The 17263-nt window shown below is 41.2% G+C and overlaps 1 protein-coding gene across 2 annotated transcripts in view; it reads right to left on the minus strand.

Annotated features, from left to right (window-relative positions):
• Window positions 1-917: 917 nt before the first annotated feature.
• Window positions 918-17263, minus strand: part of Ptprg (protein tyrosine phosphatase receptor type G) — a 697305-nt gene continuing 680959 nt past the window's right edge. For both annotated transcript variants that reach the window (XM_036200071.1, XM_036200070.1), the window contains 6 exons: window positions 17132-17208; window positions 16505-16633; window positions 11751-11897; window positions 10803-10945; window positions 2882-3017; window positions 918-2038 (listed from right to left, as the gene is read on the minus strand). In XM_036200071.1, the coding sequence (XP_036055964.1) occupies window positions 1892-2038; window positions 2882-3017; window positions 10803-10945; window positions 11751-11897; window positions 16505-16633; window positions 17132-17208 (779 nt within the window). In that variant the 3' untranslated portion in view covers window positions 918-1891. The remainder of the gene's footprint in view (window positions 2039-2881; window positions 3018-10802; window positions 10946-11750; window positions 11898-16504; window positions 16634-17131; window positions 17209-17263) is intronic.

Below are 17263 nucleotides of genomic sequence, written 5' to 3' on the forward strand. Positions count from 1 at the left end.
TGTATCTACAGTCAGTCTTTGAATTGTGCAGGGTGACACCTCTGGTGGTGTGTGTGTGTGTGTGTGTGTGTGTGTGTGTGTGTGTGTGTGTGTTAGTAAATGTGCTCAATGTGCTGTCTAGCAGACACCTTACAGACTCTGCTTAACTGGTCACCATTCCTGAAAGCCACCTTCTTGGTTCTCTGTGTGTTCAAAAGCTCAGGTTAGTCTGCACTAATTATCTTCATGGGACTCCATGGGCCTGGCCCATGCACTGAAACCCTTGGACTCGGCCTGTGACCCTCTCCTTAGCTCTGTTCTCCAGCACTTCTGTGACTAGTTTCAGACAAACAACTCAAGAAGAACAAAGCCTCATTCCCACAGCAATGCTGCCCCAATAGTGACGGCAGGCGCAGGGCATCGTGGTCAAGCTTCCTGGCATAATAAGGAAATCAAACCCTGTTCTTCACGGGCCCAATCTTGGGGGATGATTTCAAGTCTAACAGAAAGGACACATGAAAAGGAAGATACAGATCTTGGTGAATAGCACAGTGGGTTTGGCTTGGTTTTGTTTTAAACAAACTCAAATGAAATTTCTTAATAATGCTTCCAGTTTCCCCATGATGTACTATGGGCTGAGATCAGCTCCAGCCAGAGCGAGCGCTGACTATGGACTACGGTCACCTTTACAGATGCGCATCTGCTCCTGAACAGCCTCAACTCTCCTCATGAAACCTACTCTAAAGTGGAGACATCACCTTTCATTCAAAAACTGAACTTTCCCTTTAAGACTCAGATTTCTCTCTCCAAATAAGACCAATTCATCTGTAGGAATTTAGCCCCAAATATATTTCCATTTCAATCTTAAGTAAAGTATTATGTAATTAAGAGATTATTAAAACATTTGGCAAAAATAAATAAATAAAGGAAGAAAAGAATGCTGTCTATAAGTAGTTTTTTTTTATTAGATTGCTATAGGAGTAGTTAGTAGGGGGTTTTTGAACACTACATTTAAATTTAAATAACTGTTTTTTTCTGTTGTTGTAGCTACAGTGAGGTATGGTACTATATACCAAAAAGCCTTAGTGGAGATTAACTAAAGGGTGTCCTAAGTCAGTTGTATGAAATAGTGCCTGCCACCTTTCCATTGTAAAAGACAGCCCCGATTTTAGAGTGTAGCTACTTCAGAGTCAAAGTGGAAATAACACACACTGTTCACATAGCTACTGTGAAATCTGTAATACAGAATGATTCTTTATTTTGACACATTTCAACTGTGGATATAACTTGATAACTAATAAGAGATGTTCACATGAAGCAACTCTTAAGCCCTCTTTACTTCTCAGTGGAGTCCTCAACCACTACAAATGGAACTAACATTAACAGACTTCTTAGGGCTCCCATCAACCTGCTGTCCTGCAAAAGGAAACAGTGCCCATCCACGCCATGGAAACAGAAGGCATGTAGTACTGAACAGTGCCTAAAAATAGAGGGAGACTGAGAAAGGACAGGGCTGCCTGCGGGGGAAACGCAGTTGCTTTAGAATAACAACAAAACTGAGATTCACTGTCATAACGAAGACCTTCACTGCACGGAAACAATAGTAGCATGTATGTTGTCATGGAATGTCACATCAGGGTTTGCTGTAGCATTAGATTATAGGCAGTAACACTGATCATATAGTGCAAACTAGGTAAACTTGCGTTTCACTGTGTGAAATGAAGAGGTGCAAATGCTCAGTAGGATACCATTAAGACATAAAATGGCAAAAAATAAATATCAAAACTTTTATCAGTGTAAAAAAGTAACTGGGTTATTGTATAACCTAGAGTCTGGCAAAAAAGGCCTCAAAAAAGTTCTGTCTTTACAAGTCTCAGAAGTTTACAAATGAAGCGCCCTTTCTGGGGTCCGGTCACACCAGAGACTCCATGCTCTCGGCAGGGTCTGACTCTTCTGCAGTTAGCACAGCACCATTTTTGTCCCCTGTCATGGGACCATTTCCATTTTCTTTAGTGCTGACTAAGCTGAGCATTGCTTTGTAGACAAACTGGTATTGTTCCTGGAAGACAGGAGGGAACAGAGGGTCAGACATTTTATCTAAGATGCAAATACTGGGGGTTGGGGATTTAGCTCAGTGGTAGAGTGCTAGTGCTTGCCTAGCAAGTGCAAGGCCCTGGGTTTGATCCTCAGCTCCACCAAAATAATAATAATAATAATGATGATGATGATGATGATGATGATGTTTGCCGGGCAGTGATGGCGCATGCCTTTAATCCCAGCACTTGGGAGGCAGAGCCAGATGGATCTCTGTGAGTTCAAGGCCAGCCTGGGCTACCAAGTGAGTTCCAGGAAAGCTGCAAAGCTACACAGAGAAACCCTGTCTCGAAAAACCAAAAAAAAAAAAAAAAAAAAAAGCAAATACTGATCAAAATATACTTCTAAAACCACTCCCAGAGAGACAAGAATAGCAGAAATCTTATCTAAGAAACTTTAAAAGCAACCACTTGAATCACTGAACTTGACACCTTTTTCATATCATTCTGCTTTGTTAGCATAGAACCTGTTTCAGGGTTGGTAGCTCATAAGATAATGGAATATCCCTGTTTTGTAACTGGACAACACTGTACTCTTAAGCAGAGCTGTCTTTTAAACTACACCATTACTGATATTTGAGTTAGATAATTCTGTGTTGGCAAGGGTTGTCTTGTGCATGGTAGGGTGTTTACCCTAGCCTTGGCCTTTACACACTAAATGCCACAGAACCTTTGTCCAGTTGTGAAAACCAGTAAGTCTCCAGATACTGCCAGATGTCTTCTGGTGACAGCCCTAGTTGAGAACCTCTGGTCGATAGGACAGATCTGAGGATCATCTGATAGATTTAACACACATGCAAACTACTTACAATGTCTGTGAATACTCCAGGTCTCATCAGATTGATCATTTTTGCCACCTGGAAGACATCCACAGCATTTTCATTCTCTAGCTGCTGGGACAACGTGGTAAGGGCACATAGCATTCCTGCAGAAACTGCTCCATACCTGGGGAGGAGAAGAGAAAGATGTGACTTCAGATGTATGAATGGACTGCATGGAGGAGACGGCACGTACCACCTCATACTTTCCTAGTAATTAAGTACGCTGGGCTGGTGTCTATTCCAGACAAAATGAATTAAAATATTAGATTGGGGGGGGAATCTAGAAGTTTACATAGAGGTGACATTTTCGCCAAATGCTCCAATAGAAACTCAGCTTAACATCTAATATGAAACAAAAGGTTCAAAAGAGACTTGGAAACATTACAGATTTAGTGTTGGATAAGACATATTACAATAGGTAAAAAAAATGAGAAGTGTGACTATTTCCTATTCAATAAACAGGGCCCTCATTTTTCGATGTTCATAAGCATATCAAATGTCCATTCGGTTGTGACCCTGACCCTTACTAGCTGAACCATCTCTCCAGCCCTTAATCAGATAAGTTGAATGAAAAAAAAAAATCAATCACTGCATAATGTTGTTTTTGCTAACCACAGACTACGTTACGATCGGCCGGTAAGATCAGAATGCAGCTGGGAATTCCTACTGTCAATGACATCATAACCTAGAAATATCCCAGTGTGCACACCGATGTCTGTGGTAATGCTGGTTTAAACAGACTACTTTGATATCAGTCACATACAGCGAACGCAGTGGAGTCGCGTTGCAGCCATAAGAGGTGGCTACATCACTCACGCTGTGATGTTTGCACAGCAGTCACCTAATGGTGAAGGTCTAAGAACTTACGGCTAGCATGTATGAATGTATGTGGCTCAAAATGAGTCAGAACTTCTAAAACCAACTTCACATTACATTTTAAGTTTCAAAGATACTGCCATATGGCCCTCCCTCAAAGTGACCATCACCTACCTGTTCATAATCTTCCCAGGTGGGATACTAATTTTTCATTTTAAACTTTAAAAGCCTTTGTGAAGTTGATGAGTGACTTCCTTGACTATGAAGAAGGTCTTTAATATGTTTTTTTAATAACCATCTCTATTTATTCTTCTGAGCTTCCCTCACTAATAAACTTTGGATACATCTGTTAGGTTTGTTTCTTTCAAATGGTTTTATAAATGACTTTATAGTATTTCTCATACATGTTCCAAGTATTTCTGCTTTCTTTAGTTTTTATAAACATTGTTTATGATCACTTTTGTTTCCCTGGAATACAATACAGTTTAAACATAAATCAAGGTTATCTTTTATTTTGGGGCAGGGGGATTCTGTTTGAGAATTCTGTCTGTGAAGATTTTCTTTTATATCTTCTAATTTTATTTTTCATGTTTCAAGTATAGGTTATAAATGCCTCCTGCTGCTAGGCCCCCAAACTTGTACACTGCAAATTTTCACTTCATATTCATTTCAAAATACTTGTAACTTTCCATCCCACTCTACCCCATTTTACAGTGATTTTTGGAACCAGACTATCAAGGAACAAATACTGTTGTTAGGATTTTTGCTACACTGCATGGATATATGGATGAGTTCGAGGAAAGCCATGCCTTTTCAGTCTTTGCTTTTCTCTTCACCCACAGCATGCCCTTTCTCTTTTATTCAGGTCACTTGGGCTTCAGAGTTTCTTCTCTATCCTTGCACACTGTGTTTTAGGTTAATTCCTGGGTTCACAGAGTCTCTGTGTTGGAATTCCTGGCCACTCCACTAGCTACATGACCGCATATGCGCTGTCCAGTAGCCAGGCAAGATGCTTAGTCATTTGGGCCTTATGTCATACGTAATCCGTGCACTGGTGGTCACGTAATTTTCATGCAGTGTGATCACATAATCTATGTGTATGCGTGGCATAACTATGTAAGCCCATATGTGCATGTGCAGGGGAATCCATAAAAAGCAGGTCACAGACCCCCCCCCTCTATCCTTGCATGACCATTTTCATAGGCCTAAGCACTACCCCCTGTTCTCCTTCCCTAATAGACGCATAATGGGTTCTGTTGTGCCGTGTGGTTTTTCTTGCACAGTAAACAGAACCACTTAATAACGAACACTCTGCTACTCCTCAGAATGGCTTCTTGAGTCACTGTCTGTTCACCTTCAGTTGGTGTACAGAGATGTTAATTACGTTGATAAAGTGAGCTTGTAGACAGTCACACAGCAGAACTCCAGTAATTTGTAGGCTCTCTGGGTGATGGGCTCTCTGGGTGGTATAGGCTCTCTAGGTGATGGGCTCTCTGGGTGGTATAGGCTCTCTAGGTGATGGGCTCTCTGGGTGGTGTGGGCTCTCTGGGTGATGATGGGCTCTCTGGGTGGTGATGGGCTCTCTGGGTGATGGGCTCTCTGTGTGGTGATGGGCTCTCTGGGTGGTGATGGGCTCTCTGGGTGGTGTGGGTTCTCTGTGTGCTGATGGGCTCTCTGGGTGGGGTGGGCTTTCTGGGTGATGAGCTCTCTGGGTGGTGATTGGCTCTCTGGGTAGTGATGGGCTCTCTGGGTGGTGTGGGCTCTCTGGGTGGTAATGGGCTCTCTAGGTGATGGGCTTTCTGGATGGTGGGCTTTGCCTCTTGATGTTTATTCTCGTCTTTGTGGTTTACTACCTTGGTTAGACCCTGAAATGCTTACTGTGCCAGCACTGGAAGCAGGCATACTCATGATCTTTTATGGTCAAGCTAGTCACATTTTGAATAAAAAATAAAAGCATGTGTGATGGCCTTCTTGTAAATGATATCTGGTTAAGGATGATGGCTTATTTTCTTTGCTGAAGTATTGGTGGGGGTATGAATGGGCATTATTTTTTTTTCCATTATTTATTTAGGTTTTTTGAGACAGGGCTTGCTTCCTTCCTTCCTTCCTTCCCTCCCTCCCTTCCTCCTTCCCTCCCTCCCTCCCTCCCTCCCTCCCTCCTTCCTTCCTTCCTTCGGTTTTGGAGACAGGGCTTCTCTGTGGAATGGAGCCACTAGCATTTCCCTTTCATTTTTAACAGCAGCATTTTCATTTTTAGGTGTTAATTAACTGGTTCATAGTATGTGTTTGTAATTATTTCACAAACTCTTCCACTGGCTCTCTAAATATATTATTTTAATATCCACTATGATGGATCTGTTGTTGTTTTATTGGTCCTTTCTCATTGTGTTCTCTTTTATCAGATTCTAAGTTGTACTAAGTTGAGTATTTTCACATAGTATTTTAAAAAAAAACAAAACAAAAAAACCCATTTGTACTGACTTGGTTTTATGAAGGAAACAATTTAACCTTTACTTAGCTGGTTCTAATGAAATGATTAAACTTAAGACCCCCCCTCTTTATTTTCCTAGCTCTTCTTAAAGATTAGCTCAAGCCAGTCAGACAGAGCAGCGAGATAACCATGGTCTGCTTATGCAGTATGTTTGCATGTAGGTTGGCTGCCTTTCTTTTTTTTTTTTTTTTTGAGGGTGTTGAGGCTGGGTTTCTCTGTGTAATAGTCCTGGCTGTTCTGGAACTTGCTTTGTTCAAGACTGGCCTTGAACTTGTAGAGCTCTGCCTGCCTCTGCCTCCAAAGTGAGGTTAAAGGCCTGCACCACCATTGCTGGGCTTCCACTGGCCATTCTTAATACACATGCTGTTTAGCATTTTTGTCAAGGACAGGTAATATACATAGTGGTAGTTCTAACACATTGAGTGGTTATAATGAGATAGATGTCTCTAGTTTTGTGCAAGGACAACTGTGATGTTCACACACAAGGAAAGTCCTAGAATCTAAAATCAAGTGTACCTACACACCTAACACTAGAATAAAGGAAGATTGAAGGAAATAAAGGCCATTCTCTTTTAGAACTTTATGCATTATGTAGGACTGGATGATATTTGTTGAGTTTCACAGATTTGTGTTCAGAACTACACAGACTTGGTACAAAGTGATCTGAGAAACACAGGCTACATTATTACACAATAGCTACAAATCCACTCACTTTGGAAGCCAGCTCGCCACTTTCTCTAGTTAAAAGTAATTCTGATTTAGTGCTATTTAAAAAAAAAATGCCAAAGTACTTGGATTGTGTTGATGGTCCATGTCTAGTGTGCATAACATCTATGGCCATAAAAGGCACAATTATTATACCTTTAGAATTGTTTCTAAGATTGCAGCTGGGAATGTTGACGTGGTACTAGAAGGTACTTGGCATGACATGCTAGCAAAGGAGAAAGGTAAACACCAACCCAGCTGCAAGCTCTTATCTACAGTGGTGACCTGCTTGCAAGATGCACTGGTGCACTGGTGGCACAGAGTTTGTGGAGTAACCAACCAAGCTCTGATGGGACTTCAGGCCTTCCATGAGGTGGAGCCCACATCCGACACTGCTCGGATGGCCAAGAACCTGAGACTGGATTGACCAGGGACCTGGGGAAAACCAAATACTATTGTTCTGCTAAAGGAACACAGCAATAAAACGACTCTTAATGACGTTCTTTATACTCATAGGTCATTGCCTTGCTCAGCCATCATCAGAGAAGTTCCTTTTGTAGTGATGGGAACAAACAGAGATCTACATGCAGACAATATGCACAGAATGATAGACCTTGGAACACTCAGCTCTAAACCAGATGCTTCCATCAAATCCCTCCCCTCAGCACTTGGAACTCTGCAGAAGAGGAAACAGAAGAGTGTAATAGCCAAAGGGGATGGAGGACACCAAGGAAACAGACCTTCTAAACACAACATGACTGAAAAGCACATAGGAATTCAGAAACCGAGGCATCATGCACAGGGCCTGCAAGGGTCTGCACCAGATGGGCTCCTAGAGCTAAGAAACAAAGTAAACACGTACTCTGTCCCTAACCCAGAAGCTAGTGCCAACTGATAACTACTTGCAAATGAAAAATTAGTTTTTTACAAGGCAGTGTCACTGGGGAAGCCAACCACTCTGATGGGTAGGCCTCATGTCCAGCAAACAGAAAATGAACGCAATAGCATCTTCTGAGTTTCTTTGTCTTACAATGCTGTATCAGGGCATATTTATTTTCCTTTTTTTCCTCTTACAGCTCCTTTGTGTATAGATTATGGCTTCTGGTTTTGTGTTTCTATGAGATTCCTGTGTGTGGAAAGTGTGTCTCTGTGTCTATAGGTGTTTCTTGTGCATTTTCTTTGGCTCTTTTTCTATTTGTCTTATTCCAAATTTCTGTTTTATCATATATCATTTTATTGTTATTCCTTAGATACTGATTTCTTATCTTTTTAACTTTCTTTTTATTTATCCTTTGTGTCTTTCACATCATGCATCTCGATCACATTCATTTTCCTGTCCCTTCATATCTGTCCTCTGCCCTTGCAACCTCCCCACCAAAATAAAATAAAATAAAAGTTAAGAGAAAAAAAATTAGTCTCATCATAGAAGCTGTAGTATGTCATCTAATAAATCTTTTTATCCTTTTATCCACACATCTCTACTTGCAAGTGTTCATTGCAAAGAGTCATTGGTCTGGTTCGAGGCCTCTGGCTTCTGCTGTACGATTGATGCTGGGCTCCTCACTAGGACTCCTCCTGGAAATCCTGCAGCTTTGGATCTGCATGCTTCCTTCACATGCTCTAGCAGATCACAGATGGGGTGGATATTGGGGTGGGTCAACTCATAACCCTGGGTAGTTGCTCAGCCAGCCAGCTCTCCCTGTGATCACCACCATGGTGAACTTTACAGCACTATCCTGGCTAGTTCACCCCTTGCAGTGATAAGCAAGGGGTGGAGCCAGTTCTCCTGCTCTCATGTCCTTAGGGTCAGTTCTCCCACACCTACACCTTCAGGGCCAGCTCTCCTGTTCTTATGACCTCAGGGGCAGCTCTCCCACCTGCCTCAGGGGTTGATGGTTAGCAGGGGGGAAGGGTGAGGGGCATTTCTCTTCGTCCCATGCTGCCACATGACAGATGAATAATGGGGCCCACTCTCCCATGCTCATAATTTCTGGGCTGGCTTACCCACACCTCCAAGCTTATTTGTTTTCTAAGAAGAGACAGAAAGACAGATCTGGATGGGTAGGGAAGTGAGGAAGAAGTTAAAGGAGTTGGAGAAGGGAAAACATGACCCAAGGGCTGGAGAGATGGCTCAGGATTTAAGAGCACTGGCTGCTTTTCCAGAGGTCCTGAGTTCAATCCCCAGCAACCACATAGTGGCTCACAACCATCTGTAATGAGATCTGGTGCCCTCATCTGGCCTACAGGGATACATGCAGGCAGAACACTGTATATATAATAAATAAATCTTTTTTAAAAAATGACCCAAATATAACTGTAAGGAAAAAAATCTATTTTCAATAAGGGGAGGGGAGGAAAGGAGGGGGAGGGAGAGAGAAAGAGGGGGTGTGTGGACTATAGCTGGGAATGCCATCCCAAGTTACATCACCGTGAAGAGGTAGAATTTCCTTAGAAGTCGGGAGGATAGGAAGAAAAGCAGGGTTGCAGCCAGAGTCTGCCCTCTGGAGGGAGGGGTGGCAGTGCAAGTTCAAATCGAAAATCACTTGGTATCCAGCATGGCGGAACCCTAGCACCTGGGAGGCGAAGGCAAAAGGAGCACCAGGAGTTCCAGGTGGACCAGTCTTACACCGCAAGATTTATAACAACGCCCATACAAACAAACAAACCCAACAACCCCCGAATCTAAGATCCTATTAAAGTGTGGGAGTGAGTGAGAAAAGAAAGCAGGAAAGGGTTACAGCACAGCCTGAGCGGGAGAGAGAGAGGCAACAGGAACAACCAGAGGGAGGCAGCATGGACTGGCTGAACAGAGGTGCCTTGAGCCCCAGCACTGCTGGGCTCCTGTGTCTCAATGGACTTCCTCACTCAGGGGAGTCCTGAGTGCTCAGAGCCTGACAGTTGCCCCGAGATTCTTTGTGTCTTTAAAGGAGAGATGTCTGCATTTTCATCTAGATCCCATAAATGGCATGGCTGATGCTAGCTGACAGTGTCTGCGAATCTCTCCAGGCTCTAAGTACCTTCCTCCCTGTGCCTGTTCCCCGTAACACAGAGTAAACACCATAAACCATGTGCTTAGTAATGCTAAGCAGGTGTGACTTGTGGGTGACTTTGCAACAGTAGAGACCAGTCAATGTATTTTGTTACGGAATTTCTTACCAGTCTTCAGTCCTTGATCTCAAGACCAAATTTCCACTTATTTAGGCCATTTAAGGTATTAGGAATTGAAACTGAGAAAATGTTACCCTTCTGCTCATCTTGAGTGACAGTTTTATTACATGTCAAGTAGTTCTGGAAATGTCTATATATTCATGACAGGCAGTGAACAAGGCAGATGGTCTCTTTGTTTTATATATATTAATGTATAGTGTATTATATAGCTTGATATTTCTGATCTCCTGCAAAGACCTTGGATATACAACCCAAAGGGTTCTCGGATCACACTTTAAGAATTATTAAATGAAACTAGCTTAGTTACACAGGAAACTGGTTGTCATTATTTGAGTAAAGTGTCTGTTCTATCTATGACCATCTCAAAAGATTATGTATGCTGCAGGCATCCTGGGTAGGAACAAACTAGCCTGGGAATAGAACAGACTTGAGCAGGTGAATACCGCAGGCTGAGAATACCACATATTACTGTTAGGGTTGCCTGCCCCCAAGTTAAGAAGTGGCTTACTTTCTGGTGTAGTATTTCCGCTTCTACATCATACACGCTAGGAATACTTAGAGCCTGGCAAAATCTGACCAATTAAAACACAACCACAATGCTTTTGCATATGTATGTACCCCACAGAAATAACATGAAGTGTCGAAAGCAGAGAGAGGGAGGTGTTCCCTTTCAATTTCTGTAGGACTCCAATAAGAGCAGTTGCAGAATTTAACATATCAGATACATACTCGTCATGAACGATAGCGGGACCATCCCGTGCTAAGGCCTCTTCCTTGATGACGTTGATCAGCTCAAAGGTACTGCTTATGGGGGCATCTGGGTTGGGCCATTTGGGGCACTGGAAGTGCCGAACTTCCAGTACATAGTCATCCTGCAACCAATAAGACAGGATCATAGCTCCACCTGTAATTCACTTCTATACTCAAGTGGCTGAAGCCTGCTCCCTAGAAAGCACATATCACAGGAAACTCTGAACAGTGTTCTGTTGCCCAAACTGCACAAGACCCACCTGCCATCAACAGACACCAGGCCAGTGAACAGTAGGCCCTCTTTAATCAGGCAGACAAGACAAAACAAAACAAAAAGCCTATAAGAGACATTATGCTCCACTGCTATAACTCTGACCTGTAATAGGAAAGAAAGAAGGGAGGGGCTCAAGGACCCAGCCCTGGGACACAGCCAGTCCCCGGGAACACCTACCCATCTCTGCCCCAGCTGCCAGCCAGCAGGGAAAACTCCTGTGGGCAGGCTCCCTCACCAGAATGAAGGTATCATTTAAACTGCTGATACACAGAGTGTCTCTTGTCCTTCTAAGAAGGTTGTTATTATATGTGAAAAGAATGATTATTAAAGTGTTGTCTTTATAACACATCACAAGGCTATGTTTCTGATGTCAAAGCAGGCAGCATTTCTCTCCTGTATTGAATGTTATCTCATACACTTATCATTAAGCCAAAAGATCTATGTGTACGCATGCTGAACCAGAGACTGTTACATTTCATCTACCCAACTGGAAAAAGCAAACATTTGAGAGCAGGAAAAATGGAAATGCACATATTTAGTCTTACTCAAACAGCTGGCCTATCTCGAAGGCAGTAAAATCACTTTAGTATTACTTACAAGGATGCCACAGGGCCCGAGTTGGTCAACTGGGGAGGAAATGTGGTTTAAGTTACCTGTGTAGCTTCAAGGATAAAGTCATGGATGATAATTTGTTCTTCATTAGACAGGCACAGCCTGTCTTTGCTGATAAGGGTAACAGTAAAGGCCTCACAGTTCATGGATTCTTCTCGACTTGGCCAGTACACAAACTCATCTTCTGCCTTTGGGAACCAGGAAAACAAATTATTTTACAGTGTTACCAAATATTTGTTTTTCAGTGTTCTTGCAACCTGATTCCTCATATTTGCCATCTCCCAAACCATTCAAGTTCTTTTATATTGATTTTACAGAATTATTAACCCCATCTAGTCGTTTCTAATGTTAGTGTAGTCTATTATAAATTGTACTTCGATAAAAACCATTGTATAGCCCATCTCTCTTGTCATAACAACCCAAATGACTGCTTTAAAGAGGATGTACTACCCGTAGGTGACAAGTGCCCTCAGTTATGATAGACAGGGCAAAGCCAGGGATTAGCTAACATTCATTTAGTTTTGTTAATTTACAGTTGCTTTAGTTTACACGTAATTAGTAATGATGTTTTAAAAATAAATGTTATTGTGTATTTTGAAATATAATGCATGTTATAGAACAGATAGTGATGTTTACTAAAGTCAACTAAATAAATGGATTATCACTTTACATATATATATATATATATATATATATGCATATATAAAACTCTAAGTAATAAAATTGTACTATACTTAACATTTATGGTAAATGATATTGTATATCATTATATATATCATATATATCAAAAGATTATATATATCTTTTGTGGCAACAACTACAGTATCATTTACCATAAATGCTAAGTATAGTACAATTTTATTACTTTGAATTTTTAGGTGGTACATGAACTCTAGATTTACTCATTCTACATACATGCTTTGTGTCTTCTGACCTACCCCACTCCAATCACCATCTTGTTAGTTCTGTATCTTTGAATTGTTTTTATTAATGTGGATTGTAGAATGTTTTCTTCCTTTGTATGGCTTATTTAACTTAGTGCAGGGTTCTCTGAGCTCAATCTGTGGCAAAAACTAGATCTCATTCTTTCTTGGGGCCAGAAAATATGCATCTGTAAGACATTTAGGTTGTTTCTATATTTTGGCTCTTGTGCACAATGCTGCAGAGAACGCTCGAGTGTGGCCACTTCACATAGTGCTTATCTTCTTTCTGGGGAAAATGTATGCCCAGCAGGTGTTTTATAATTCCTTAGAAATTTGAATACTGTTTTCCATATGGTTGTATTAGTCTATAATCCAATGTATAGTGAGTTGTCTGTCTTCATTCAGCTTTGAAGCAGGCAAGCTTTACATGTTCATCTATTTTAAGTTTAAAAATAGAAATTCAGGCTTGGTACTTGAATTCTCTCCCTGAAAATTATGGTTTTTATATGAAATATGATTATGAGGATGTATACTCTTCCTCCTTTCTCTAATGAGCTCAAAAGAGAAACTCCCATTTGCCTGCAGCACAGGGGTTTTTATGAGCATTTTACTCAGAATGCCTACTTCCTATCACAGAAGTCAGGAGTGATGTTCACAACAAAGAAGGCTTTGTTTAGGCTCACATTGTCACATTAGAAATGAGCCAGCAGTCCATTGACACTTATCACCCCATTCGAGTTTCAATGTACATTATTGCCAAGTACATTTTTATTTTTAAAGCTCAGCATGAGGGGAAGCAGATTAGCAATTGAGTTTAGTCTATACAAAAGAAGTCTGAAACTGTCGTGAGTTTTATTATGCTTTGTTCAAGGAAATGGAAGTATGACCCTGTAAACAGATTCAGGATATAGTGTTAAGATGGATGGAGCATCAGAATCTAACCACTACACAGAGATTAATTTATCTAGTATTCTATCTTGTCATGCTTATCTCCAAACCTTTATTTCCATATTTTAAAAATGAGAACAATGTAAGTCTGTATTCTCAAAGGACATGACAGGAACAGCTGATGATACAGTTTGTTTAAAGGTGTCAAAGAGATCAAAAGCAGAAAAAACTCCTGAATATAGACATGGAATTAGGAGTAATAACTCATCTTGATAGATTAAACAATTAAATTCTCTCTCTCTCTCTCTCTCTCTCTCTCTCTCTCTCTCTCTCGTTCTTTTTGGAGGCAGAAGCTCATGTAGCCCAGGGTGAACTTGAGCTTGCTATACCAAGGATGACCTTGGTGAACTCCTGATCTTCCTGCCTCTCCCTCCGCAAGTACTAAGATTACAAGCATGTGTCACCGTGAGTTTTAGATGGTGCTGGGGATTAAACCCAGGGCTTCAAACATGCTAGGCAAGCACTCTATCAACTGAACTACAGTCCCAAATCCAAGAGCAACTTCTGAATTCAGCAGGCTTTCTGTCACAGGTATACACTGTCTGTTAAATTGAGACAAATCCATTAACAATGGTAATTTGGTTTCCAGTAGTAATATAACTGATTTTTCTGGATTCGTGACTGCTCTGCCCCTGGAACCCCAGTAGTGGCCACCATGAGAGGTGTCTATTGATCACCTGGCATTCTTTAACTGACAACTTCCTGCTTCCCCTAGCAATGCCAACTTTGGGCCCCAAAGAAAGCTTTACACCTCCTTCTCTACCATCCCTTCTGTCCCGTGACTATGCCAGCTTGTAAGAGTAAGGTAGGCTGACTAATCTTAGAGACCCCACTGCAGGTTCCCCTCCCCCAGTAAAGATCCACAGAGTCTTTTTTTTTTTTTTTGAGTTGAGGATCGAACCCAGGGCCTTGCACTGGCTAGGCGAGTGCTCTACCACTGAGCTAAATCCCCAACCCCCAGCATCCACAGAGTCTTAAGCTGCTTGCTCCATTGTCCGTCTGTCTTTCTCACTGGTAGATTTCGTTATTTATTATTATAACTGTTTCAGATAGTATCTCGTGGAGTACAGGCTAGACTTGGTAGCTGGTGATAATCTCCAATTCTTGATCCTTCAGCTTCAGTCTCCCAAGTTCTAGAGATTATCTAGATATAGAAGACTATCTAGATAGAAAGATTTGAGTATCTAGATAGAAAAGTCTAAGAATATCTAGATATAAAGATATAAGACTATCTAGAGCTGGGTGGTGGGGTGGCGCACGCCTTTAATCCCAGCACTCAGGAGGCAGAGCCAGGTGGATCTTTGTGAGTTTGAGGTCAGCCTGGTCTACAGAACGAGATCCAGGAAAAGGCACAAAGCTACTTAGAGAAACCCTGTCTCGAAAAACCAAAAAAAATTAAAAATAAAAAAGACTATCTAGATTGAAAGGTATGAGATTATCTAAAAATAAAGGTAAAAGATTATCTAGATATGAAGAGAAAAGCTTATCTAGATAGACAGGTAAAAGCTTATCTAGATATAAAGACATAAAAGTATGTAGACATAAAATGAGCATCTAGATATAAAAGTATAAGATTATCTAGATATAAAGGAATTGGTAATACTGTTTTTTAATTAGATTAGTTACTTTCAAGTCAATTAAAAATTGGACTGTTGTCCAGTTATAGTAGTAGTAAAAGCAAAACAAAATGATGCCAACTTTAGGTAGTCTTCCAGACTGGCTTCAGAGGTGCCATGTTCCAGATCAGTCACTGCATTCTATCTGGAGAATAACATGTATCTCTTCATTGGGTCTAATTGTCCCCTAGCTTTCCCACACAAACAAGCCCTGGGAAGAAACTTGGTGGCGAGTGGCCTCTGTTAAATGACAGTAACAAAATATTGACTCATCCAACAAATGAACAGTTCAACCCTAAATGCCTTCCATTTCCACACGCCAACCAGATTGGGCCCCTGCTGCCAGCTAATTTGAACACTTATACTCCAGTTTCAGCTTAAGCGTCTCAATCTTGCTGTCATCCCATCACACAGAAGCAGCCTTGGGTCCTGAAGATGGAGCAAAATGCGACAGAGCAAGAAGTTCCTACTGACTGGCACCCAGTCAGATACTGTCACCGGACTAGGGGTTCAACCACAGGCTGTTCTTTCTTAATTAAAAACTCATTCATCTGACATTCAGAGGCAGTTCCTCATTGGTTTTTTATCATGTAGGCTCCATGTCTACAGAATAACTTTTCTTTAAGACCCAGCTAATTCTGAAATGTACGTATGCATAAGGTCTAAGGAGAAACATGTACTTCTGTTTTTAAGTGTACTTTCCCATCTCCTATACAGACTCTTCATGGAGAAGGACCAAAGGCGGCAAAGAATGGGAGGCTTAAATCCTCTCTGTAGGAGGGACCTAAACAGCCTCTCCGTCCTGGCTCACTGTGGACCTGACCATGGAAAGGAAACACTATTAGCACTTAGTTGAGACCCATTCCTCTGATGTGGTGGATGGGACACATAGTAAAATAATTAAAAGCACAACTTTGGACAGGGAGATGGTATGAATCCAAGTCTAGTTATTATTGCATGCTCTTGGACAAGGTCATTATTTCAGTTTTTTTCAGCTATAAATAAGTTAATTCATACAGTCACATATACCATAAATGTAATAAGATACCTATTTTCTGAAAGTGCCATGCAGTGGCTAAGAAGTCAGTCTGAAGTCATATTAAGGAGTTTACTAAAAGGCTGTTTTCAAAGCCTTTATCCAGTCCAGTGTGACTGAAGAGCAGAATAAACAGTATTAGGGACTCAAGTACTACAAAAATGCCCTTCTTAGCATACACAGACACAACAGCCATGGCAGACAAGGTATCGCAGTAAATTATGTCTGCGCCTCACGGGCTCGTTAATACACAGCAGCTGTACTCTACTCACCAGGCTCTGGTTGTCTGGCAGCATGACAATGATCTGTGCGTTATGATCCCAAATCATCCTCCAGAAATCTTTCGTAGTGTGTGGCAGAGGGTGCTGGGTTATAATGAATTCATTGCTTCTGTAATAGCCCTTCAGTTAGGGAGAGGGAGAATTAGGGACTGAGTATGTGTCACTACAACTTTGTAGTAGTAAAATACATTCATGTATCAAGGCAGCATTATTTTGGTTTCACTAAAAACACTGAGAAAGGCATTTAGTACGTTGGGCTAATTTTAAGTTGTACTTCTGTGAGCATTGTGTAGACAATTTTCTCTCCACACGCAATTCACTGCAAGTCACCCCTGCTGTTTTTACTTAACAGCAATTTCAACATTTTTTAAAAAGCTAGTTGGGTGAATTAACAATCAAATTAATTCCTTAAGAAGCATTTTCCTTAATTTAGATATTTTTGTATTCCCACCCTTTAGGCATCTTTTGTTAAAAGTTTCAAGCACAGAAATTTCTATACTTTTGATGTTATACATTGAGAAATTACTTCAAAAATGAAATCAGTCACAGGGGTGGTATGTACTCCCTAATCATAAATACAGCCAATTACACTGGAAGGTGTTAACGGCTGACTCTCACCATGATGTAGGAAGCATTAATGTAGTCTGTTCCTTTCATCCCGGGTAATGGTGCAAGTCCCACTCGAGCACGCTCGGCTATCACATGGAAGAAACAATAACACCGCATTTGCCTTATTGTTCAAAGGAACCA

This window comes from Onychomys torridus, chromosome 9, assembly GCF_903995425.1.
Source record: "Onychomys torridus chromosome 9, mOncTor1.1, whole genome shotgun sequence".
Lineage (NCBI taxonomy): Eukaryota > Metazoa > Chordata > Mammalia > Rodentia > Cricetidae > Onychomys > Onychomys torridus.